General features: G+C 46.5%; 1 protein-coding gene across 8 annotated transcripts in view; it reads right to left on the reverse strand.

The window, feature by feature from the left end:
* The window catches only part of ATP9B (ATPase phospholipid transporting 9B (putative)), a 217,153-nt gene that overhangs the window by 33,056 nt on the left and 158,619 nt on the right, over nt 1–25,478 (reverse strand). For all 8 annotated transcript variants that reach the window (XM_032654355.1, XM_032654351.1, XM_032654354.1 and 5 more), the window contains 2 exons: nt 14,042–14,154; nt 10,539–10,784 (listed from right to left, as the gene is read on the reverse strand). In XM_032654355.1, coding sequence (XP_032510246.1) covers nt 10,539–10,784; nt 14,042–14,154 — 359 coding nt within the window. The remainder of the gene's footprint in view (nt 1–10,538; nt 10,785–14,041; nt 14,155–25,478) is intronic.

Below are 25,478 nucleotides of genomic sequence, written 5' to 3' on the forward strand. Positions count from 1 at the left end.
ACCTAATGAAACTTAAAAGCTTTTGCACAGCAAAGGAAACCATAAACAAGACGAAAAGACAACCGTCAGAATGAGAGAAAATATTTGCAAATGAAGCAACTGACAAAGGACTCATCGCCAAAATTTACAAGCAGCTCATGAAGCTCAACATCAAAAAAACAATCCAACCCCAAAATGGGCTGAAGACCTAAACAGACATTTCTCCAAAGAAGATATACAGATGGCCAACAAACACATGAGAGGATGCTCAACATCACCAATCATTAGAGAAATGCAAATCAAAACTACAATGAGGTATCACCTCACACCAGTCAGAATGGGCATCATCAAAAAATCTACAAACAGTAAATGCTGGAGAGGGTGTGGAGAAAAGGGAACCCTCCTGCACTGTTGCTGGGCATGTAAATTGATACAGCCACTGTGGAGAACAGTATGGAGGTTCCTTAAAAAACTACAAACAGAACTACCATATGACCCAGCAATCCCACTACTGGGCATATACCCTGAGAAAACCATAATTCAAAAGGGTCATGTACCACAATGTCCACTGCAGCTCTATTTACAATAGCCAGGACATGGAAGCAACCTAAGTGTCCATGGACAGACGAATGGAGAAAGATGTGGCACATATATACAATGGAATATTACTCAGCCATAAAAAGAAACAAAATTGAGTTATTTGTAGTGAGGTGGATGGACCTAGAGTCTGTCATACAGAGTGAAGTAAGTCAGAAAGAGAAAGACAAATACCATATGTTAACACATATATATGGAATCTAAAAAGAAAAAAAAATGGGGGCAAGACGGGAATAAAGACGCAGACCTACTAGTGAATGGACTCGAGGATACGGGGAGGGGGAAGGGTAAGCTGTGACAAAGCGAGAGAGTGGCATGGACATATATACACTACCAAGTGTAAACTAGATAGCTAGTGGAAAGCAGCCGCATGGCACAGGGAGATCGGCTCGGTGCTTTGTGATCACCTAGAGAGGTGGGATGAGGAGGGTGGGAGGGAGGGAGACGCAAGAGGGAAGAGATATGGGAACATATGTATATGTATAACTGATCCACTTTGTTATAAAGCAGAAACTAACACACCATTGTAAAGCAACTATACTCCAATAAAGATGTTAAAAAAATGTTCTGGGTCCAATTTATTTAAATAATCATCCTTTCTGCATTGGATTTCCTTGGCATCTGTATAAAAAAATCAACTGACATCTTGGTAACAAACTGACATCTTGGTAACAGAAAGTCTTCCAATCCACGTGCACAATATGGTTCTCACGTATAGACTGTCCTTGAGTTTTCTTCATTGTCTTACACTTCCCAGCATACAAATCCTACACATATTTTGTTAGATATATCCTTAAGCATTTCATGGGGTTTTTTTTTTGCTTTTTTTTTTTGGTGCTTTATAAATGGTACATTTTTAAATGTCAGTTTCTAATTGCTCATTGCTAGTATATACAAGCGTGAGTAATTTTTGTATATGGCTATCATAATGGTAAACTCACTTATTAAATCTTAGTAGAGAGTTAAATTTTTGGTAGAGCCTTTGGGATTTTATACGGAGACAATCATATCATCTATTAAAACAAGAGACAGTTTTGTTTCTTCCTCTTTTCTGGTCTACCGAGGTTTTATGTAGTTCTTTAGATGCCATTTTGCTAATATATATTTTTCCTGAACATGGTTATTTAGTGAGGTTTTCAAAAATAATAGCATTTGGGCTGTGTTTTAATATACTCTCATAAAAATTGAAGCTCATCTATTATACACTCTTCATATGTGTAATTTTATGTGTGTATTCTTAGTCTGCATTCACTGTTTTGTATTATTTACTATTTCTGCCAACAGTTTTTCCGTTTTATTTACTTTTCAAAGGATCAGCTTTTGGATTTACTGCTTATTCAATCAGTATAAGTATCATCTGCTCATGTGGCCATTTGTGTGCAAGAATCAGCTAAAGTTTATGACAGACCATGAGTGGATGACTTAAAAACAGAAGCGCGTCCCACCCTTAACAGCACTGCTTTTGATTTACTCTAATGTATGCAGTGTGCTGTGGATTTAGATTCACTTAATCGTGTCTGCTTATTGAAGCAGGACTCAATCAGTATATTCAATCAGTATATATCCAACTTTTAGGTTTTCCTTTATCTTTTCTTTCTCTTACTTTCCTTTGGTCTTGCCTTTTTCTTCTAAACGTTTTAGTTGGATGCCAACCTCATTTGTTTCGTTTCTTTTTACCAGTGCACAGGCCCGGTTTGATCTGCAAGGCACTGCCTAACACATAAGCCGGTGGAGGTGGAGCTTCCATCTGCTGACGGCTCCCGGGAGGTGGTGTCTTAGCGGGAGACTCTCGGTGTTCGCACGGAGGCTGCTTCTGACCACTGGCTTCCCCTGACCATGGCCCCTCTTGGGATGTTATCCCCGTATTGCGTCAGATTGCTGCTACATGGGGTCCTTCTAACAGAACAAGAAAGCTGCTGGGGGCAGGTGGAATTTTTAGGTCTTTGACTCAGAATCCATCTCAGGAGCAGTTAACACACTGCTGCTTGCTTTCCCCATTGGTGTGGCCCTCCCAGTGGAAGGGGCAGAGGAGGTGCCACCTCTTCCTGTTTCCTTTGGATGCTTTCAGTGGTGGTACAGGCCATGTAAGAATGACTATTTCTCTAACTTAGCTTTAAGACATTTCTAACAATGTGATTATTGACAATAATACAAAGGTCAAAATAATTAAAATGTGAGTGTAAAAATTACGTATCTAAGTGGGAGCCTAAGCTAAATCTCATCCAGAGGCCACGTCAGCAACACACTTGGGTAATTGTTGTCACAGGCAATTGGTTTATGCTTTCACACTTCTCCATGCTAAGTAACTCGTGCAGGGCAAGATTTTATTATTAATTTTCTCTACAATTCCCTTATTCAGAAATTTCTGTTCTATCATTCTTTTTTTAATCAAAGTTTCCTTTTTTCTCCCTTTTTACATTTATTTTATTTTTTTATTCAGTGTTTGCTGCGTTGGGTCTCTGCCGCTGCGTGTGAGCCCTCTCCAGTTGTGGCGAGCGGGGGCTACTCTTCGTTGCGGTGCACGGGCCTTCCACTGCGGTGGCCTCTCTCCTTGCAGAGCACGGGCTCTAGGCACACAGGCCTCAGCAGCTGTGGCTTGTGGGCTCTAGAGCGCAGGCTCCATAGTTGTGGTGCCCGGGCTTAGTTGCTCTGCGGCATGTGGGATCTTCCCGGATGAGGGCTCAAACCTGTGTCCCCTGCATTGGCAGGCGGATTCTTAAGCACTGCGTCACCATGGAAGCCCTGTGCTATCATTCTTGAAAAGCTTCGGAGAAGTTTCCTTTACCATTTTAGCAATTACACCCGCACAGCTGCCAGCTTTACTCCAGGGACACATTTATTATTATTATCTTTTTTGCGGTACGCAGGCCTCTCACTGTTGTGGCCTCTCCCGTTGCGGAGCACAGGCTCTGGACGTGCAGGCTCAGCGGCCATGGCTCACAGGCCCAGCCGCTCCACGGCAAGTGGGATCTCCCCGGACCGGGGCACGAACCCGCGTCCCCTGCATCGGCAGGCGGACTCTCAACCACTGCGCCACCAGGGAAGCCCCCAGGGACACATTTTTTACCGTGTACTTTATAAATCATAATTCGATCACTGACATGTCTTCATTTTCAACTGTGGTACTACCATCACTGTTATAATTTAATAGAATTATGAACATAACGTGAACCTGATCGCCTGAAAAAGCTGCCAATCAATACTCATGGCAGGCCGTGTGGTTCGCGTGCTGTCCCGCTCCTGAGGGTCACGGACGGGGGCTCACGTCGCAGACAGGGACCTGCTCCCCACAGACATGCTGACGCCACACCACAGTGAGTCCTGCTTCAATAAGCAGACACGATTAAGTGAATTTAAATAAATCCACAGCACACTGCATACATTAGAGTAAATCAAAAGCAGTGCTGTTAAGGGTGGGACGTGCTTCTGTTTTTAAGTCATCCACTCACGGTTCGTCATAAACTTTAGCTGATTCTTGCACACAAATGTCCACATGAGCAGATGATACCTACACCCTGAAATAATACTTAACATAGAAATTATATATGTGAGGGACATGGCCACAGAGGAGAAAGGATGTTACCAACAGACAGCAAGTTTACAGGCTTAAGAGTCACTGAAAATCACGGCCAATCAAATCTTTTTGAACCAAAGCGGGCAGGGGTCTTGGGGTTGCGTCGCACTGGCCTAGCTCGCCCGAGGCGCTGCCCCCTGAGCTGACTCGGTGGCGCCTGTTGGCGACGCTGGCTCCATCTCAGCTTCCTGAAGCTGCACTGGACACACAGCTCACGAGGGCTGGATTTTCACTTTGTCCAGGCATTTCCAGGAACATTTAAAGTTTGCTAAGCTGGAGTCTGCTATGCCGAGGCTGCAAAGTGACAGGCAAGTGAAACTTTCCACGCTCTTGGAGAAAATGAAATATTGATCACATATCAAAAGAAACAGCGACTGGGGCCTAACCAGGCTGCAGGCTCTGAATCCGAAATCACCCCTCCCGCTCTGACGCTCCAGCACCCACTGCACGTGACGGCTCCAAACACACACGTCACTGCAAAGTGCCCAGTGACCACGCCTCAGAAAGCCTTTACCAGCTTCAATTCCCCAGAATTCCAGTATCTGTATAATAAAATGCATTTGTGCACACGCACAGGTAAGGTAGGAGAGCCTCTCTGTTTTCAGGAGAGTGAAAATGAAGAACTGCTACAAGATCAGAGACTCAAAAACCAGCACGTTCTACTCCAGAAGTCACATTCTTTCTGAAAACTAAGATGAGATGACACAAGAGCCATAAGCAAACAGGGAAAATAAGAGAATAGTGTTGGCGCAGAGTGTACAAAGCCAGTTCAGTCTCCTAAACTGAAAAGGCTGCTTATTAACCGTACACGTTGTGACAGGTCAAGGCTGAGGGCAAACAGAGAACATCAACCGAGCCACTTCCCTGAAAAAAGCTCCAGGGTGCAATATTCTAGGCGCTTTATTCAATAAAAAAATGCTTTTAAAACAGTACTTTGGTGATTGGGAAACACTGCCGTCATCCGTCAACCTAGCTGCAGCGAAGTTCAATAAGCGAAGTAATGAACCGTTTAGATGATTTTCCTCGGGCTCTGGGGACCTGCCAACACTGCATCAACAGAGTGCTTTAAAAATTATGATGAAGTTGAGTCTTTTCATTTTTAGATGTAAAATACGTGTTAGGCATTTCTTAAAGGTTATTTAATGCTTTGCCACTTTTAATCATGGTGCAATTTCCAAAGTAGGAAGAAATTTTGAAGGAAAAAATTTAAATATAAGATTAGCAGTTTCTATTTAGTTCTGGAAATCTTGGAATCGGTGAAACCCCTCTCTACTGTGAATTCCTACTTTAAGATTTCAAAAGTGTTATAACATAAAAACCTAAAGATAAAAAATCCCAGGTATTTTCAACAAAATTTTTATTTACTTTTGGGAGGTAATAAGGTAAATACGTAATACAGGATTTTTGAAACTTCCAATAAAATTTTCCTTGGGAAACATCTGTGGTCTAAGTTTCCCATGCTCAGGACTGGAAAAGCACACGTTTTCAGTATGTAATCACGTGGAACTTGAGAGAATCTCCAGAATGCTAGACTATGAAAAACAATGTGCTTAACCCTTCCTTTGTAAGAAAAAGCGGTGGTGCATGTCCTCTCGAAGAGCGCCACCGGGACCCGGTACCTGTCTCAAGGCCGACAGGGCACGGCAGGATGACAGGTGCAGCTGTGCATCCTAAGCACCCACCCCATCAGCCGAGGCCGCCACATCTGCTGGGACCACTGGGCTGTGCACGTCCTCCTAGGTTCCCCGTCAGCCAGTAAAAACATCTGGTACACATACACGGTTCCAAAAGTCATACTGAGCTGTGGCTGCAAAGAGATTCTCACACACCTGTTGGTTAACATAATCTATAAAACAGAGCAGTGGTGATGATGAAGGGGACCTTGAGCTCCCGCCCACCGCGTAACTGACCTGGGACGTGGCGCCTGGAATATGCGCCCTGAAGACAGCGGGGTGCTTCCACACCCCCTGCTTTCCCCTCTGTACAGTGACTAAGCTACCCTGTGGAGTGACTCAGCAACTGACCACACCGCAGGCAGCCCCAGTTTCCACGGGCTCTCCTAACACTTCCTGGGAAGAGAGGCATGGTGACTCACAAAAAGGAAAAGCATCTAACTCCGAGACACGGCCTGGCTAAATCACAGGGACAGCTCCTCCCGGAACAGCTGGGGATGCAGTGACGGGGATGCGGTACCGAGGCCCCGCGTCGATGAGGTTTACCTCAGGTCACCACCACACCTTCCGGCCCCCCTCCAATCGGATCAGCAGTGCCGTCCCACCACCTCCCAGGCCTGGGGTTCCGTCTGCCACGATGCACAGAGCCCAGGTCCCGGAAGACGGAATGAAAGCACAGACTCTGCACGTGACAGAAGCACCGCGTGGCTGGGACACGTCACACGGTGCGGACGAAACGTCAGAGGGCATTGGGAGGGCAAAGCTGGCGAAGGCCACAGTCACTTGAGATCAGGTGCAGAGCTGCTGCTTTTCCTTCAGCTTTTTCATTCTTTCTGGTTGAATACCAAAATTCTGAATCATTATAAAAGCAGTTAAGTTTACTGTAACCGCTTCAAATAATAAACAGTGCTTGGAAAACAGAACGCCCCCGTCACCCCCGTCACAGGGGTGCACCCAGCCCACTAGCTGCTCGAGACCAAGACGACTGTTGGCATCGGGCAGAACTGGACACAGGCCGGGGGCAGAGGTCAGACCCGTGGGCACCACGCGAGCGGTCAGACTTGAGTGCCTCATATCTGGAAATCACCATGAGGTCCAGGCCCACTTCGTAGAGCAGGAAGGTGTTAGGTACGGGGCAGGCACCATGGGTTCTGGAGCAGACGGCTGCCAGCAAGAGAGTGCCAGGGACAGTGGTACAGCTGCGTGCAGGAGCCCCTCGAGAGTGAACTGGGGGAGGGAGGTCTGTCCCGCGGTGTGGCGCCAGGGGGCTGGGCCTGGAGAGATGTCCTCAAGGCAGGTGCCCTTGCCTCCTAACTCTGGGCACCAAGACTGGATGTGTGACCCCGGGCACCAAGACTGGATGTGTGACCCCGAGGTCACAGCAGTGGTGACAACCCCAGAGAAAAGAGGAAACGCTGAGTTTCAGTGGAGATGAAGGACCAAGTGGGAATGTTCTCAGCTTTCCATGTTGAAAAAAAACCAAACTTTCATCTTTTTGGCTGTTTCTTCACCACCTATAAGCTCTGACATGACTAACAACATGTTATAATTTCTAAATTGACAAAACAAAGGTGGTGCTGGGAAAACTGGACAGCTACATGCAAAAGAATGAAATTAGAACATTCTCTACTATCACATACAAAAAAGAAACTCAAACTGATTAAAGACCTAAATGTAAGACCAAAGACCATAAAACTCCTAGAAGAAAGCATAGGCAGAACTCTCTTTGACATAAATCGTAGCAATATTTTTTTAGATGTCTCCTAAAGCAAAGGAAATGAGAGGAAAAATAAACAAATGGGACCTAATTAAGCTTAAAATCTTTTGCACAGCAAAGGAAACCATCAGCAAAACGAAACAAGCTACTGAATGGGAGAAAATATTTGCAAGTGAAACGACCGATAAGGAGTTAACATCCAGAACATTTAAACAGCTCATACAACTCCACATCAAGAGACAAACAACCTGATTAAAAAATGCGCAGAAGACCTGAACAGACATTTCTCCAAAGAAGACATACAGATGGCCAACAGGCACATGAAAAGATGCTCAACATCGCTGATTATTAGAGAAATGCAAATCAAAACCACAATCAGACAACACCTCACACCGGTCGGAATGGCTATCATCAAAAAGACAAGAAATAACAAACGTTGGCAAGGATGTGGAGAAAGGGGAACTCCTGTGCACTGTTGGCGGGAGTGTAAATTGGTGCAGCCACTGTGGAAAACAGTATGGAGGTTCCTCAGAAAACTAAGAATAGAACTACCATATGACCCAGCAATTTCACTCCTGGCTATACATCTGAAAAAAACGAAGACACCAATTCAAAAAGATACATACACCCCAATGTTTGTAGCAGCATTATTTACAATTGCCAAGATATGGAAGCAACCTAAGTGTCCATCAGCAGGATAAAGAATGGGTAAAGAAGATGTGGTGTGTATATACAATGGGATACTATGCAGCCATAAAAAAAGAATAAAATTTTGCCCTTTGCAGCAACGTGGATGGACTTGGAGGGTGTTACGCTAAGTGAAATACATCAGACTGAGAAAGACAAATACTGTAGGATACCACTTACATGTGGGAAATCTAAAGAATACAACAAACTAGGAAATATAACGAAAAACAGACTCACAGATATAGAGAACAAACTAGTGGTTACCAGTGTGGGGAGGGACAGGGGATGGGACAAGATAGGGGAGGGGAGTAAGAGGTACAAAATATCATGTATAAAGTAAGCTACAAGGATATATTGTACAACACGGGGAATACAGCCAACCTTTTTTTTAAAAATAATCTTTTATTTATTTATTTATTTTTGGCTGCACTGGGTCTTCCTTGTTGCACACGGGCTTTCTCTAGTTGTGGCGAGCGGGGGCTACTCTTCGTTGCGGTGCACGGGCTTCTCATTGCAGTGGCTTCTCTTGTTGCAGCGCATGGGCTGTAGGCACGCAGGCTTCAGTAGTTGTGGTGCGTGGGCTCAGTAGTTGTGGCTCACGGGCTCTAGAGCACAGGCTCAGTAGTTGCGGCGCACGGGCTTAGAGGCTCTGAGGCATGTGGGATCTTCCCAGAGCAGGGCTCGAACCCGTGTCCCCTGCATTGGCAGGCGGATTCTTAACCACTGTGCCACCAGGGAAGAAACCCAGCCAATCTCTTACAATAACTATAAAAGGAGTATAACCTTTAAAAATTGTGAATCACTAACTATCCTGTACACCTGTAACTTACATGACATTGTACATCAGCTCTACTTCAATTAAAAAAGAAAAGGAAATACCTATGTAACTAAAGCTTCAAAAATAAATTTGCTCTCAAACAATAAAGCTGTGTTAGGAGCTGGTAAATGCCCTGGGCCTGCTGGTGCACTCAGGGTTTATCATTAGGAAGTGAGAATGCCGTAGCTGGGGCCCCCTGCGCTTTGCACCCTGAGACTGTCAGGGGCGCTGCTGACAGCACTGGGCCTCACCTCATATCCTGAAAGCACGTCAAAAGGAAAGATTTACAAGACTCAGTGGTTCTCAGTTGTGGGTGCAACGTACTGGATTTTCAGAATGGAGAAACGTCAGTCCCACCAGGCCTGCTGGAAGGAAGATCAGCACTTCTAGAACTAAGGATGTGTATAGAGAACGGCAAGTATGAAAAAAACAAAACAAAACAAAGCTAGTAGTCCATGGGATGTGTAGACAGGGTTAAGAACCCGTGCCGGTGGTCCACCTGTAGCCCCCAGGGGTCTGCAGACGAGGCCGTGCGGGCACCTTTGGGAACGAGAGTACTGTCGTGGAAACCAGAGGAGGGACACCGCTGGCTGTTGCCGAGCAGGAAGGCTGCACAGCACAGAGGAGCCTGCCCGTGGGCAGCAGAGGGGCCCCTCCTGGACGCAGAGCCAGGGGTTGCGGGAGTGCTGTCAGGGAGGAAGGACTCTTCTCTTTGGAAATAAACTTGTTAATGGGATCGGCAGGGTCCTCTCTTGAAGACATTAGGTCAGAGTTCTTAAAACCTTTGATTGAAGGCACTTTTTTGAGAGGTTACTTACTTATATGATCCAGTTTTACAAGATATTTGAAGAAGTCTGATGACTTTACAGAATTATCAGAACGCTGAGTGCAAAGGGTAGATGAGAAAACTATACATAAAGTACACTAAGATTGTACAGGAAGTGGACAAATTAATTTAATAATAATTTTTATCAACCTAAAAATCAAAGAATGACTGATGTAAAGTCAGAAATGACTCATTTATCACATTTAAGATTTTACCATTTCTGTCTTCTGTAGATTTTTGAAATTATTTACATCCTAATTCTGTTTTGAAACACATACATCGTATCTAAATTCTGGCAAAAATAACCGGAAATTTAACGTGCAAATCTGAAGATTCACTTGGAGAGAAGAGGACACGGGAGGGTGCACCCTGCAGACCTTACGGAGTCAGTAAGCTCCGAGTCCGCTCACGGCTTTCCTGGAACTGACTTGAGGCTGTTCTGGGACGTGTGGCCACAACCACACAAGGCCTGGGTCGGGGCAGGGGTCCCACCAGGAGGGAGCTGGCCAGATTTCTGGCCTGTGGCGAAAGCCTGCACTGAAAACCACCATCAAGCCCCCTCCTCACCCCACAAGAAACTCCTCAGGCCCGGAGCCCGATGAGCCCTCGGAGAGGCGCCGTCTGCTCCCCGAGGACCCGTCGGGAATGGGCCGCTCGGCCCAACTGACCTCATCGGGGCTGGAGGCCTGGTAGGTGCGGTTGTCGTCGCTGAAATCCTGGTCGGCCTCGGTGAACTCGGTCTCCCCGGCCGCGCCGCGGGCCTCGTACACGGGGGTCACGTTGTGACACAGGGCGACAGCCTTCACGGCCTCGTGGACCCGGCTGCTCACGCTCTTCCTGACCTTGGGCGCTGAGGACTGGGCTTTTCTTGGGGGTGTTGAACTGGCGTTGTTTCCACTGGCCTGAGACTGCGTCTGTCAAACACAGGATGCCGAAGAATTAGAGACAGCAGAGCCGATGCTGGGATGAGTAACACGCATGACTTTGACGGGCTGCTTAGCCTTAGCCAGGAGTAAGTAGACCAGCTCGAGACGATTACCTCTGCCATGCGCCCCACTGGGGTGACAAGTTACCCCTTTATCCTTGTACTACAAAGTGCTTTGACATTTCCCAGTCGTCGAGTAACCAAAATATTTGCTATAATACTCGAAATCCCACCATCTCCTTTGAGTAGATTCACTGTAACCATGGCATGAATTTGCTAAGTCCTTTCTAAAAGCAAAGTTAGAAACAGAATGGAATAGGATACTCACAAAGTTTCTCTTTAAAAACTGCTGGGCATAAAATGGTATACAGCTGGGCTTCCCTGGTGGTACAGTGGTTAAGAACCTGCTTGCCAATGCAGGGGCACGGGTTCGAGCCCTGGTCTGGGAAGATCCCACATGCCACGGAGCAACTAAGCCCATGCGCCACAACCACTGAGCCTACGCTCTAGAGCCTGCGAGCCACAACTACTGAAGCCCGCGTGCCACAACTACTAAGCCCGCATGCCACAACTACTGAGCCCGCAAGCCACAACTACTGAACCTGTGCGCCTAGAGCCCGTGCTCTGCAATAAGAGAAGCCACAACAATGAGAAGCCTGCGCACCACAACGAAGAGCAGCCCCCGCTCGCTGCAACTAGAGAAAGCCCACGCACAGCAATGAAGACCCAACGCAGCCAAAAATAAATAAATAAAATCCAAAAAAACAAACATTTACTAAAAAAAGAAGTATAAAGCTAAAAGCAGGAAAACATGATTATGAACCTTCCCTTAATACTATGAACTCATCCAGCTTTGCAACAGTCTCTGAAGTTAGAGTGTCTGGTTTGTAGATAATAATCATCAGATACAATAATCACCGCAGTGGGAGGAAAAGCGACCCTTCCGTCATATTTCAAAACTGTTCCCTTGAAGCCACCACCCACTCCTCCAGATGTGCCTGACAGCCCTGGACAGACGTCTCCGCTGGCGTTCACCTGGTGGGGGAGGGCCTGGGAGGACCCCAACCCCAAGGCCCATCAGACACTTCAGACCTCAGGGGAGCTCCCGACAACCCTTAGAAAGCTAGGCCCCTGCTTCTGGGCGGCTGTGCAGAGCCCATCAAATCACAGTGCCGGCTAATGAGGGGGCAGCTCCTCTGCTCAGCTGGTGCCCCTTCCAGCCCGCACCTCCGACCCACACCTGCGTCCTGCCTGCCCCGCCGCTAGCGCAGCCAAGCAATGTGGCGGCCTCTTCCTGCTGAACGTGCCGTGTTTACTGACGGCTGTATCGTTTCACTCCACACAAATTCCACTCACGACCACGTCCTCATCACCAAATGCTTCCAGTGGGTAAACATGATCGGGTTACACAAGATCTGTGTTACGTTACTGTGGACCTAGCAGACAATTATCATCTTAAACATGAACCGTAAGGAATAAAATCAGTTTCGCGTGAAAGGACTGTCTGCCTAGCTAACCAACACACAGCTTTTGGTAAAAAGATTTTTAAATTCTTAGATGGAGTTATATTCGCTGTATTTATATGACTCATCTTTTCTGCTTTTAATGTTTTTTCTAGTAAAATAACTTATTTGGAATTATTAAAATCATATTCATGGGTAATATAAATTCATATTTTTTAAAACAGATGTTACCTGGTACTATTCAATCTAGACATAGATTACAAGAAGGGAAGTTGTATTCCTTCCCCTTTAAAGTATTCTATTAATAAATATTCTAGGTTACAAAATACTTGTATTAAAACGAATGACATCCAAATTAATAAAATGCTTGGTTTTAAGTGTTCACGCACGTACGTGTGCTTCTGGGCACATATGACCACACATATAATAAATACATACTCATATAAGATTGTTTTCATTTGACAGCATCTCAAAAGTAAAGTACATGCCAGACTGGTGCACATTACAGAAAAAAGAGACGGTTTTCACAAAACTGAATATAAGGCTGACAACATACAAGGAAGAACTGCAGAGGGCAAGGGTAATTCAGTCCAGTCTTCGTGAAATCAAGTGGGAAACAAAGGCCTGCAAACAAGAACCTGCCGGCCTCGGCAGGTGAGGGCGCTGGTGCAGCCCAGGGAGCCTGGTGGCAGCAGGGAGACATCACAGCCCATGAGTGCTCTGCGCGTGCCAACCCCACACACCTCGCTCAGCTCCTCAGGAGAGAAAAGGCCTCAGGAAGTGGTCCTGAATCGATGCCCTGGGATGGCTGGGTTTGATGACACTGAATCAGTGACTGCAAGTTATACAACGGGGAAGAAGAAACCCAGTGACTGAAACACAAGCCCTACTTGGGAAAGGGCCGTGGAAACCACACAGCCGAAAATAAACTGGAAGGTGGCTTATGTCCTCACCGCTCCATGGTCTTCGCCTGACCTGGGTACCCAGCGGACCTGACACACCTAACGTCGGGAGCCTGAAAGGTTGGGAGGATCCCAGCCCAGACGCCCTGGCAGAGAACGGATGCTGTAACCACCAGGCTGCGCCCTCACGTGAAAGAAACAATTCCTCTTCCTGTAGAAGCTCCGGTGAAAAAGACAAGATTGAGGTTTTGTCTTAAAAAAACAAACAAAAAAAAACAAACAACAAAAAAAACCCTGTCCTTATCTATGACAGATACAGACTACATATTCACAGATGAACTAATGTGATATTATATTCAAGTTTCACCTCAAAATAACAATCTGAAGGACAATGGCTATGATGAAACAGGATCAGCTGCACGCTGATAATCGTGGAAGTTGAAGGGCAGAAAAATTACGGTTCCTACTTTTGTTTACTGAAAAGGTTAAAAATATGTACCTTTAAAAAATATGAGAAAGCCTTATTAATTATGAGGAAAAACAGAGGGAGTGTTAAGAAACATACCTGATGCAGGATTCCACTCAATACTCTTAAAAATACTATGTTTACTGAGTGATTTATACAAATAATCCACTAAGAAAATTTAATAAGAATCAACGATTTAAGGTCGTTAAGCCTACGGTTACACAAAATAGACACTTTAATTTAAAATTAGTCCAAACACTGTTTCTTGATTTATAAACGAACGATGGGTCAAGTAATGCTTAGCATCATCAGAGAAGGTGCCACGCTGCAGGTCAAGCAGGTAACAGGCTCCGTGTCACTCAGCAGCCCCGGGCACTTTCGCCAGAAGATCCCCTGCAGGACTGAACCGGCTCACCTGTGAGTAGGAATTCATGAGCTGGTTCTGGATCTCATCCATCGTGTCCGTCCCGTAAGACACGGTGCCCAGATGCAGCCGCTTAAATACCATCTCGTTCCGGGTGAGGGTTCCTAGGACAGAAGCAGCAAGGACACCGTCAACTCGGGTGGCCCATCAGGGAGATCGAGGCCGCACCCCACACGCCCCACGCCCAGGGCTGGATGCACTCTGCACCTGTGAACACGCTGCTCGGCCACACAAAGTGTCCTCCAGCGTCACCTGCACGATGTTTTCATTTCACTAGTGAGGACCAGAGCTTTCTTCCTGGGACGTCAGGTTCCCCTTTCAGTAATTTTTAGTAACGGCAAGCGTTCTGGTTCTGGGAGAAGGCCTGGACTCTGTCTTCCAGCTCTGAGTCACTCTCTTTGTAACCACACCCTAGAACGCTGCCTGAGACCAGTGCGTCGGTCCGCTTCAAATAAGTCTATTTCGAAAAGTTAAGTATTTTTCGTTGAACAGAAACAATGCATTTAGGCCTTGGCATCCACGTGTGTCGTACGGAGAGGAGGTGAGGAAGGAGAGGCGTTTTCTCTCCAGCTGGTGTCTAGCCTGTGAGCCCCGGTGCGGGCCCTCTGCATCTGCCCTGGCACTGCCCACCAACCCGGGCAGGTCGGTTTTAGGTTTCAGCTTCCATTCAAAAGATACACAACCAAATGCAGTGAAGTAACAGCAATGAACAGAGGGGCAGCAGAGGTAATGCCGTGTATTTCAAAAACTTGGTGAACTTCCACTAAAAGTGGCACATAAGGGCTTCCCTGGTGGCGCAGTGGTTGAGAGTCCGCCTGCCGATGCAGGGGACACGGGTTCGTGCCCCGGTCCGGGAAGATCCCACATGCCGCGGAGCGGCTGGGTCCGTGAGCCATGGCTGCTGAGCCTGCGCGTCCGGAGCCTGTGCTCCGCAACGGGAGAGGCCACAACCGTGAGCGGCCCACGTACCGCCAAAAAAAAAAAGTGGCACGTAAGTTCCCAGTGTTATTTATCTTGTGACCCTGACAGGAGACCCTAAACACTGTGCATCTAGCACTTAATATGAAAACATACGCGCACACAGCCTTGGCTGCTCTGGTTTTACAGAAGGAGAGCCACACCGTGTGGTGCAGGGAGAACTCCCTGTAAACCCCGGCACCGCGTGCTACGAGCTGTCCCCCTCAACCCTGTCCCCGGGATTTCTGCACTTGTTTCAAAGCACACAGAAGGGTCACCCACGGGCACGGACGTAGTTAAGGGTGTGAATATGAACAGAGAGCCACGCGGTCACAGTAAAAGTCGGACCTTTTACGTGTCTACGAGACACCACAGTAACTAATTTTTGTTTTCTTTGGCCCACACAATGTTGAAAATATAATACAAACTGTTTTCATATCTACCTGTGACTCCGTGCCCATTACTTAGGACTAGTGTTCAAAGCAAAATAGCTCATTTGACAGGACACCCCCAGCACTCAGAGGTTATTTTAAAATAAAGGGAAAATCTGTAATTTACAATGACTATTTAGAGATTGTTTTAGCAAACACTCTCAAAAGAATGTATATAACATATTATCCAGGGTTTCATAAATTCCAAAGAGCAGCTACTGTCAGGGATGCTTGTCAGTTTTATAAATTCTGCCTTTTACAAAATTCTATGTAGCCCCTTTAATAAATGGCTCCTACGGTTCTTTGATTAACAGAATCAAAATTACATGAGAAGTGCAGTTTAAAGGGTGTTTTCTGGTTATGCCATCCTAATTAAATAAAGAATAACTAACTTAAATACTAGGGTATATTAAATAATGTAGTTAGCAACAATTCAGCCTCCAAATGAAATAAGGAAGTTCTATAAATGCTTTATTTCAAAGATTTGATATGAAAACAATAGTTCTATTATTTACCTATGGTCAAAAGATAATGAAATTTTACATTGATTCCTATTAGAATAAGTATGAAGTTTGCCTCTGTTACATGTGCCCAAATGGACAGTTCTCTGAGAAATGATCAAATCCATTATTTAAATTAAAAATATTTTACGTATCAGATTAATTGACGTAATTGAAGAATTTCATTTAGACTTTTTTTCTCTGATATACCTTGAATGTGAGGCAGTAACTTACGGTGGGGATGGTAAGTAGGCACACATGCTAAACAGTTTATAAACAGGACTGTGGTTAATGACACTTCTTTTAACCTGACTTTTTATTACTAATAACTTAATCTGTGCAGCAAAGTTAAAGAATATTACAACAAACACCTGTACAGGTCCCACCAAGAATGAACTGTTATTTCTCTAGGTTTTTAAAACCACCTTGTACAGGTAAGAAAGACCCTAGATAAACAGGCCACGGTTCACCCGGCCTTGGAACATGGCCACCATTCTCCAGACACACCAGCAGCTCTCACATTCCCACGTCTCTAATGAACTTGGAATTCAATCATTCGTTTGGCAAAAAAACCCTTATAAGGCATCACTACATGCTGGGTTTTGGTGGCGCCTCACAGAGATACTTTAAACTCTCAAGCCTCAGTGCTTGTCTGCAAACTAGAGAAATTACCACCGGTTCCACATGAATATGGCGAAGAATAAATAAGCATATAAAGTGCCTGAGACACAAAGGGTGAGGGGAACCTGACGGCCAGGAAGAGGGGCTGCAGGAAGGCACCCATGCAGCCGCCCACGAGGACGGCGAGGACACAGGCGAGGGGCTGGCGGGGGAGCTGAGGGAAAGCGGAGCACGGATGTGCCCGATCCCCAAGATCACGACGCATGTCGCGCCCCTGGGTTCTGGTTTCGCGCTGGACACCTGGCCGCGTGAGAGGGACTGGTCCCCGTGCTGGTGACGAGGTGCAGGGCGGCTGGCGTGTGCCGAGGTCTGGGTGGGAGTGAAAACTGTCAAGAAAAATAATCACAGCGTTAAAGCGAAACACACTTACATAACGTGAACGATCTCGTACTCATCACACCACAACTACAACGTCTGGAAGAAAATTCACGACGGAGGTGCACAGAACGAACCTTCTATCTCACAACGTGAAACCCGCTTGAGGAAGCGAGAGGTGTTTGGGAGGAATAACGCTGTGCGTGTCAGCGATCGTGTGAGCGAGCGGACTCGGCGATGCAGGCTACTGCTCGTGTGACGCCCGCGAGGCCCCCTCCTGGGACACGCCGTCTGGCCCGTCGAGTGGCTGGGCCCTCCAGCTGGAGCATGCCACACTCTCGCCTTGGGCATCTACCCCTGAAACCCAGCACGCGCACAGTAAACGGCAGCGGCCATCTTCACAGTGATCTTCCCTGATTCTCACAGCAGCGCTGGAAGGAACGGCCGGGCCGTGGGACCGCGTGTGTGCGGCCAGGACCCGGCGGCCGAGCGCAGGGACCGCTCCTGAGCTGCGTACTTCCTGCAGCGGAAGCCGCCAGGGGACACGCCTGGGCTCTGGCTACAAGAAACGCTAGAGGATCGCTATGTAATTATCGTTCCCCAGTTTAAAAAATAACAGCTAGTAGGGATATCACTGAAATGTTGGCAAAAAGTAAGGTAAATGTGCTTTTCCATAAGACACATTCTAGCTGAAAGAACGAACACACGTCACACTTCTTCTCCGCAGCCTGTGCTCTTACCAGAGACCTTCTTCCCACTTGCCGACCCGAGAGCGAGCCGTTTCTTTCTGTTTCTCTCTTCCTTCTGAACGATTACAGGTACACACGGGGGCCAAGGAGGAACAGGAAAAACTTCACAAAGTTTCTGAGATGAAGCTTTTAATCTGATGTTAATATTCACACAGCTCTCCTGGAGGAATTGAAAACAAAAGGTTCTCCCGCCGAAGTGAATGGCCTGACAGTTACAAACTTGATTATGGGCCAGTTCTACTCCAGCAGCCAAGGCGTGCCTGCTGCTCCACTGAGTAGGGGAGCTGATTCGCAGTGAAAACCGTGGATTTGGAGGCCTCCCTGTCGACCACCCCTCCTTCCTGGAAACACGTGGAAACGCACCCTGGACACCCCCTTTCTTCTGGGTGTGTGCAAGAGTAAGGCAAAACGTGCAGGAAATTTCAACTACAAATTTGAGGAACGTGGAATGCCAGGGACTGGAGGTCAGGAAAGTTATCTTCCTTCCCACCTTCTGCACTTGTTGACGGGAGCACCGCACACACACAAGTGGACAGAGCAGCGTCACGACAGGCCCGGCACCGTCATCCCTTCCGCAAGGGTCCCCGAGGGCCCCAGCCACTGCCCCGTCACAGCTGGAGCCAATCAGAAACATGCCACCTCATCCACGAGCACGTCCGTGTTACGAATAAAAGAAGAGTTCTTAAAATAAACACAACCCCAATGCCATCACACCAGAAATGACCCTAACCTCTCAACATCAGACGGCAGGCCGGTCCTGATTCCCAGCTGTCTCGTCTCCTGTGTGTCGGGCTTTTATACTGTGGTTTGAATACGGACCTGGCGAGGTCTCCCAAGCCTGACCCCCAGCTCTGTCCTCAGAAACTCCCCGAGGGCCTCAGTTCCCCACAGTCTGCACTTAGTGGCTTGTTGGCCCTGGGGCTGATTCACGCGTTCCCTCTAGGCCCGGGATTTGCTGTGACGGCGCTGAACAGAGGCTGCAGAGATGGCTCTGGAGCCCACTACGCACGTGGGGTGGACGGAGAGGGGGTGGTTCTCTATCAGGGGCACGACACCTCCCCGCCGCCCCCCGCAGGTGGTCAGTCCCCAGGCCCGTAAATCCGCCCTGGGTTTAAAGTGGCATGCACCTGTATCAGATCCCCAGAGGTCACTGAAGACAAAAATCTGACACTCCCGAATGCTGCATCCACGTGAGTGACAGGTATTTTCCACAGCCAAAGGCATGTGGTTCCAGTCGCTCCATTCACAGATGACTTCTAGGCGGGGAATCTGGGGCGGTAGAGTGGCTGCTGCTTTAACACCTTGATTAGCTGTACTGCAAGTGCTAAGGCTCCAGCTTCGACTGTGCTGCTTCACCTGGCTTGTTACTTACTACCAGTCAGAGAAATCGCGAGAGTAATTCCACGTACGGACGAAGATCCCCTGGAAACAGGGTAGGCGGAGAGCCACCACGGACACACGCGAGCAGACGCTAACACGCTGAATATGTTGTTGCACTTACACATATAGTTTAAAATAATTTAAAAGGTAACTGAAGCCCAGGTGTGAACTATTGCTTTCTCCTTCTGGGTTATGTTTAAAAGCTTTCTGTTTGGGTAGATACCTGACAGTCCTTTATTCAGTTGCTTAATGGAGTTGGGGAGAATGAAATAGAAAACAAATTCAGAATAGCTTCTGAAAACTGAGCAAGTTAAAAAGATGACATTTTAGTGCTTACATTTATGTCTCTGATCCATGTGGAGCTAACTTTTGTACATGGAGTGTGGATATGCAGTTTTCCCAGCACCGTTTGTTAAAAGGACTACTCTTCCCCATTAAGTATCTTGGCACTCTGCTGAAAACAACTGACTGTAAGTGTTAGATTTTCTCCCAGACTCTCACTTCTGTCCCCTCGGCCCTGATGCCTACCCTCCCAGCCGCACCATGGCGTCTGGATCACTGTAGCTCTGTAGTACATTTTGAAATGAGGAACTGGTGAGTCCTCCAACTTTGTTCCTTTTCCAAGACTGTTTCAGCTACACTGGGTCCCTTATATTTCCGTATGAATTTTAAGAGCACCTTGTCAATTTCTGCAAAGAAGGCAGCTGGGATTTTAATAGGGATTGTGTAGAACCTGCAGATCAAGTTGGGAAACACTGTTTCCATTTTAATACTATGAAGTACTGATTTTATCTTTTGGTGCTATTGTCAATGGAATTTTTTTTAATTCTCTTTTTGGATAGTTTATTGCTAGTGTATAGAAATAAACTTCTGTTCTGTATGTTGACCTTGTTCTAATAGATTTTTAGGGGACTCCTTAGGATTGTCTACACGAAGACCATGTCACACACAAACAGACAGTTCTACCCTCCTGCACGATATGGACGTCTTTTTCTTTTTCTTGCCTAACTGCCTCGGCTGGGACCTTGAATGTTCACAGCAGTGTAGCTCATCATAGACAAGAAAACAGAAACAACTCTCTAATGTCCATCAACTGATAAATGGATAAATAAAATGTGGTGTATCTGTGCAACAGGATGTTACTCTGGAGTGAAAAGGAAGCAATTACTGACACAGGCTACAACACGGATGAACCTCGGAAATGTCACGCTGAGTCAAAGAAGCTGGTCAGAAACGGCCACGTACTGTACGGTTCCATTTCTGTGAAATGTCCAGAGCAGGTAGATCTATTGAGGTAGAGAGGAAATTAGGGGTTACCAGGGCTGGGAGGCGGGGAAGGCGAGGATGGGGAAGTTGGCCGACGTGGGCTGGGCGGGGGTGTGCGGACACCAGACACTGGAAACTCAGAAGCTACACCAAACACTAAGGGCCACACAGCCTCACTTCTGTCACTTGAATCCAACACTGTGTAGTGATGACTGTGGCATCTTCCAAAGTATCTAAGTTGCTAAGAAATCATGTTTTCAATGACTTAGAACTGATACATTTGAACAAATGAGTAGCACTCCTCATCAAATAAATAATAAAATATTAGTTATTTTGCCACTTGAGTAAATGTACTCCCATCCTGTTGGGTTGAAGAAACTAATATTTATGCAGACAGTCCTTCATGTGACACATGTAATTACTTAACATATTAAGATGAAGCATCAAAATATTTTTAAAATTTCAGTGGTGTTTTTACTCTGCAGCTGACTCTGCAAAGGGCTGAGCGGGAAGGTCAGTGCTCGTCTCGGGCTTTCTGTGCCCTCCTGACAGCAGGTAAGTATAAGATTCTACTGGTTACTAAAGAGTCAGCAATGCAGAATGATTTTTCAAGTCTTATCTTAAATATTTTCATGATTCCAGCCAGTTGATAGTTTCTACAATTTTTGTCATCTTAATACAACAAAAGTTAAGATGTCCCAAATCTGCAACGTGGAAGAGGGCGGGGACTGAGCAAGGTGGGCAGCGGCCTCACAGTGACCTGATCATCGTAGCAGCTCTGTGGACAGAAAATGTGACAAAAGCTTTGTTTCTGAATCCTGGGGGAAAAAAAAAAAAGCTGTAGCTCTTTAACAAAGCAGTTTTTTGGACTACAATGAGCTAAGCAGGCAAAAAGAAAATTAGTTTCCAAAGAAAAAGTCCTGCGGGCACCATTCTCCGGGTGGCGACAGATGTGACTCACAGCCATGCAGAGGAGGCGTCGGAGAAGCAGACGTAAAGCTTTCTGGTCAGACCTTCCTGGGCTGTGATCTGGCCTCAGACCAGTATTCTGCAGGCCGCAGAGGAGCGGCTGCGGGACAGTGGCCCACCTGCACCGGGCAGGTCTTTCTGCAAAGATTCTGGTCAAGCAAAGTGACAAGCGCACACGGTCAATGGCTGTATTGAAACACGGTTGCTTAGACCTTATGGTGCAGGAATGGAAACAAAAGTCCTAAAACGTGGTGACTAATTTACCAGACTGCAGAGTACCCATCCGTTTAAAAATTACTCGGCGTTCTCTGACGCGGAGTCACATATTCTGTTTGCTGTACGTGAGGCTTTCTCAAAAGACCACGAGCCCTGCACGGCTGGCATCTGTATGTGTGTGCTACCCCGACTGGCCCAACACCCCAAACGTCAGACTCCCGGCACCTGCATCAGCAAACAGCTGCATCAGTGAGACTGTGCACGCCCGCCGTAAGCGAGGCCCCAGTCGTGGCCACCAGGCGGGAGAGGCCGCAGCGGTCCTCCGGTCGAAGGACACCAGCACGTGCTCCGCTGCGTGCGTGCGCACTGATTGGCACACACGAGCTCTGGCGCCCTCGGAAACCATGGAAACAGCGCTTCCCCAACACGACGATGCCGTCCTATGACACTCACACGTGATTCCAGTCTAAGCAACGTGGCGTGTTGGGTACTGGATGCTATGATTAAAATGCGTCCGAAAACCTGTTGTTTCAGTGGGTGTTTCAGGAATGGCTTTGTTCTACACGAGGATGAAAACTAACAAAGGAATTAACGTATTGCTTTAATAGGCTGCATCTGAGTCAAGTTTTAAAATTTATGAATCCTCGGCAGCATCGTCCTCAAACAATGGCATTGTCGGGGTAGCCAGGGAGGAGGTGGAGGGCCTCCCAGCAGGTTCAGCGCAAACGATCTGTCCTCCGGGTTCAGCATCGTTTGCGCATTGAGCACATAACGCCTAGTATTTCTGGTCAGTGTCGTGTCAATACGCTCTGCATCCTGGCAGTTAACAGATGCCTACTCCTGTCGAATGAATCACTTTATGTTTCACGCACTGGTGGCCGCAGATGTGTCACTACAGCAACATCATTAATTTCAGATCTTACCGGAAACGTGCACTCCAATCAAATCTAATTATAGCACATCGCTTTCTTGTCCACGAGAAGGAAACTAGAATGCAATTACTGGGATACTTCATTTTCTATTCTGCTGTGGCAAATAAGAGACACTGTGATGGACGCTTCTCGTCAGAAAGCTTATCGATGAAGCACAAACCCAATTTACAGCCACACGAAGGACCACCTCACAGTTTCGGGAGCCACGGAAGGCTCCTGCCAACAGCTCATTCCTAACCTTCTCAGCTGACGCTTGGGCCACTGAGATGTTTGCAGACTGCCTTCCTCCCCTGCCTCTGACACCGACAGGAGGTGCTCCACAGATGGCGTTCACCTTGGGATTACTGAAAAGGGCCTGAAAAAAATTCTAGACCAAAAAATTCAAAAAAACCTCTGCACGGCTTCAACGTCAGAACAGATGACTTCTAGCATAAAAAGGCCTTTTAGAAAATGAAATACAAAATATTTTCTCTAACAAATTTTATATAACTTTTCTGTGATTTAAAAAAAATCTCAGGAACCAAGATTATTTATTAAGCTAAAACCTTAAGAAGCGATGTTCTTGCCTTTTAAAAGCAGCAGAGTGAAATGTGGGAAAAATGAGACTTTGTCTTTATGACTCTGGGCAAAAACCACTTATCCTTACCCTGAAAGTAACTCCAATTCAACAAAGAAAAATGGAGGAGCTACAGAACAATAAACCCATTATTGTTTAAAATGCAAAATAGAAGTTAGCCTTTTAAGGACAAATAATGTCACAAAACCTTTACTTACTGATATCAAACAGCCAGAGACACAGAGCCTTGAGTTTACTGTGTGTTCTCAGGCGTGTGCTTTCTGTTTGTAAATTAAGATGAAATAATAGGTCAATATCACTCTAGGACCATTACAGGCAGATTTAAAATGTCCACAAGAGGACTTCTGGTCCAGACCAGACCTGCTTCCCCCGGATAAGCACGACCACAAGCTCAGGAATGGTGCAGGAGGTGCCCGCAGGAGGCCTCTGGAAGGTGGTAGGAAAGGCAGCTGGTGGGGCCCAGGCCCGAGGATGAGCCCAGGGCTGCATCCGGCATCCCTGCCCCCAACCCTTCCCCTGCTCAGCGTTTCCCCGTGGCGCCCGTCCATGCGGAGGTAAACGCCTGCACTCCGTGTCACTGCTGTGTGTTCTTGTAAGGACATGCCACAGTGTGCCGTTGTCCTGGTGGTGACTTTCTCTGTGTCACATCCGGACCGTTTGTTCTTGTGGCCAGAACATCGCTGTGAACATCCTGGTACATCTCCTGGTGCAGATGCTTCTTTAGGGAACAGACGCTGGGCCGAAATGCGCAAGACCCGCTTTACAGGGCAGTGTGCCACGTGCCGCTCCCACCAACAGTGAGTAGGACTTCCCCATTCGTCCTGTACTTGCAGACACGTCAGATTTTTAATGCAGGAGGAATGACACGTTCATTGCATTAAGGTGTCCTACTCACGAGAACAGGGTGTCCACCCATTGAATTAGGTCTCTGTAAAAGGTCTTTTAAAATTTAAAAACATACATCCGCATGGTTCTTACCCATTTCTTGTTAAAATTTATTTCTAATTACTTTATACTTTTTTGTTGCTATTCTAATTGGCATTTCTAGAATTAAGTGTCCCAATTGTTGCTGGTACAGAGAAATACAGTTTAACTTTGAATACTGAGTTGATGTATGTAATTGAACTCTTACAATTCTAGAGATTTTCCTGATGGTTCTTCTTGGTGTCTGTGTAAAAAAACCATTGAATTTGTTTTCTTTGGGAACAGTTCGCCTGGTTGAATTGGACTTTGATCTCATCTTGGTGGCTCCTGGTTTCTGACTGTATGTATCAATAGAGGCCAGGCTGCCTGGTGCTGTAGCCACGGGCTCAGGGCGGTCCTCTCTTGATGATGGGCAGCCTCATGACTCCCTGTATCTCGCTGCAGATCCAAGTTGGCTATGAATTTAGTATCTCCCCAGGACTCTGTTCTGGAGACATTTTCGTACATTTCTGTAGGATCTCTTCATAAGCCATTTTGAGTTTGGGTTTGCTGCGTTCCTGCTTCTCCATCAAACGAATTCCAATTTCTGGATCATCTAATGGCACTTTTGCTTGATTTCTAGTATCGTTAAAGACTTATCCTTTAAAGTTTTTCCCATCCGTGCAGTGAGTTGGGAAGGCATTTTCTCTGTCTACCTTCTTTTTTGTTTTTTTTTTTTGCGGTATGCGGGCCTCTCACTGTTGTGGCCTCTCCCGTTGTGGAGCACAGACTCCAGACGCGCAGGCTCAGCGGCCATGGCTCACGGGCCCAGCCTCTCCGCGGCATGGGGGATCTTCCCGGACCGGGGCACAAACCCGTGTCCCCTGCATCGTCAGGCGGACTCTCAACCATTGTGCCACCAGGGAAGCCTTCTGTCTAACTTCTTGACCCTGAGACCCTCAAGTTGTTATTTCTGAGTTATTTTGATTTATGGAGCATTACCTTACGGGTCAATTCCTCAATGTCCCACCAAGACAAGTCCTAATGAAAACCAAATACGATCCAACAACTGGATTTTGACTGAACTGCAGTAAACTTACAAATTCCTTATGAAGGCTGGCTGCTATAGAATACTGAATTTTCACATTCGGGACACGGTACACCTCTCCACTAATGCCAGTCTTTTACGTTTCTCGGTCAGGTCTGGTCACTTTCTTCATCCCCAAGTTTATGCCCACATGTTTTACATGTACTTGAGCTACCGTGAATGGGACCTTTCTTCTTCAGTCTATTCTACACATAAGGGAGCTATTTTTACTGCTATTGTTATTTTAATTTGTAAGCTGCCACTTTACTGATTTCTCATTTTTAGCAGTTCATTTCCTTGGTTGATCATTATATCTGTAAATATGTTTCTTCTTTTGGTTGTGGACCTTCTATTTCCTGTCTCACAGCAGTGGCTGGAGTAATAAATGTTAAATCAAAGCATGGTACAGATTAGTCTTTCTTCTTCCTGACTATAGTGAGAACTCTGCTAATATTTTATTAAAAA

The sequence above is a fragment of the Phocoena sinus genome, chromosome 14 (genome assembly GCF_008692025.1).
Source record: "Phocoena sinus isolate mPhoSin1 chromosome 14, mPhoSin1.pri, whole genome shotgun sequence".
In the NCBI taxonomy this organism is placed as follows: Eukaryota; Metazoa; Chordata; class Mammalia; order Artiodactyla; family Phocoenidae; genus Phocoena; species Phocoena sinus.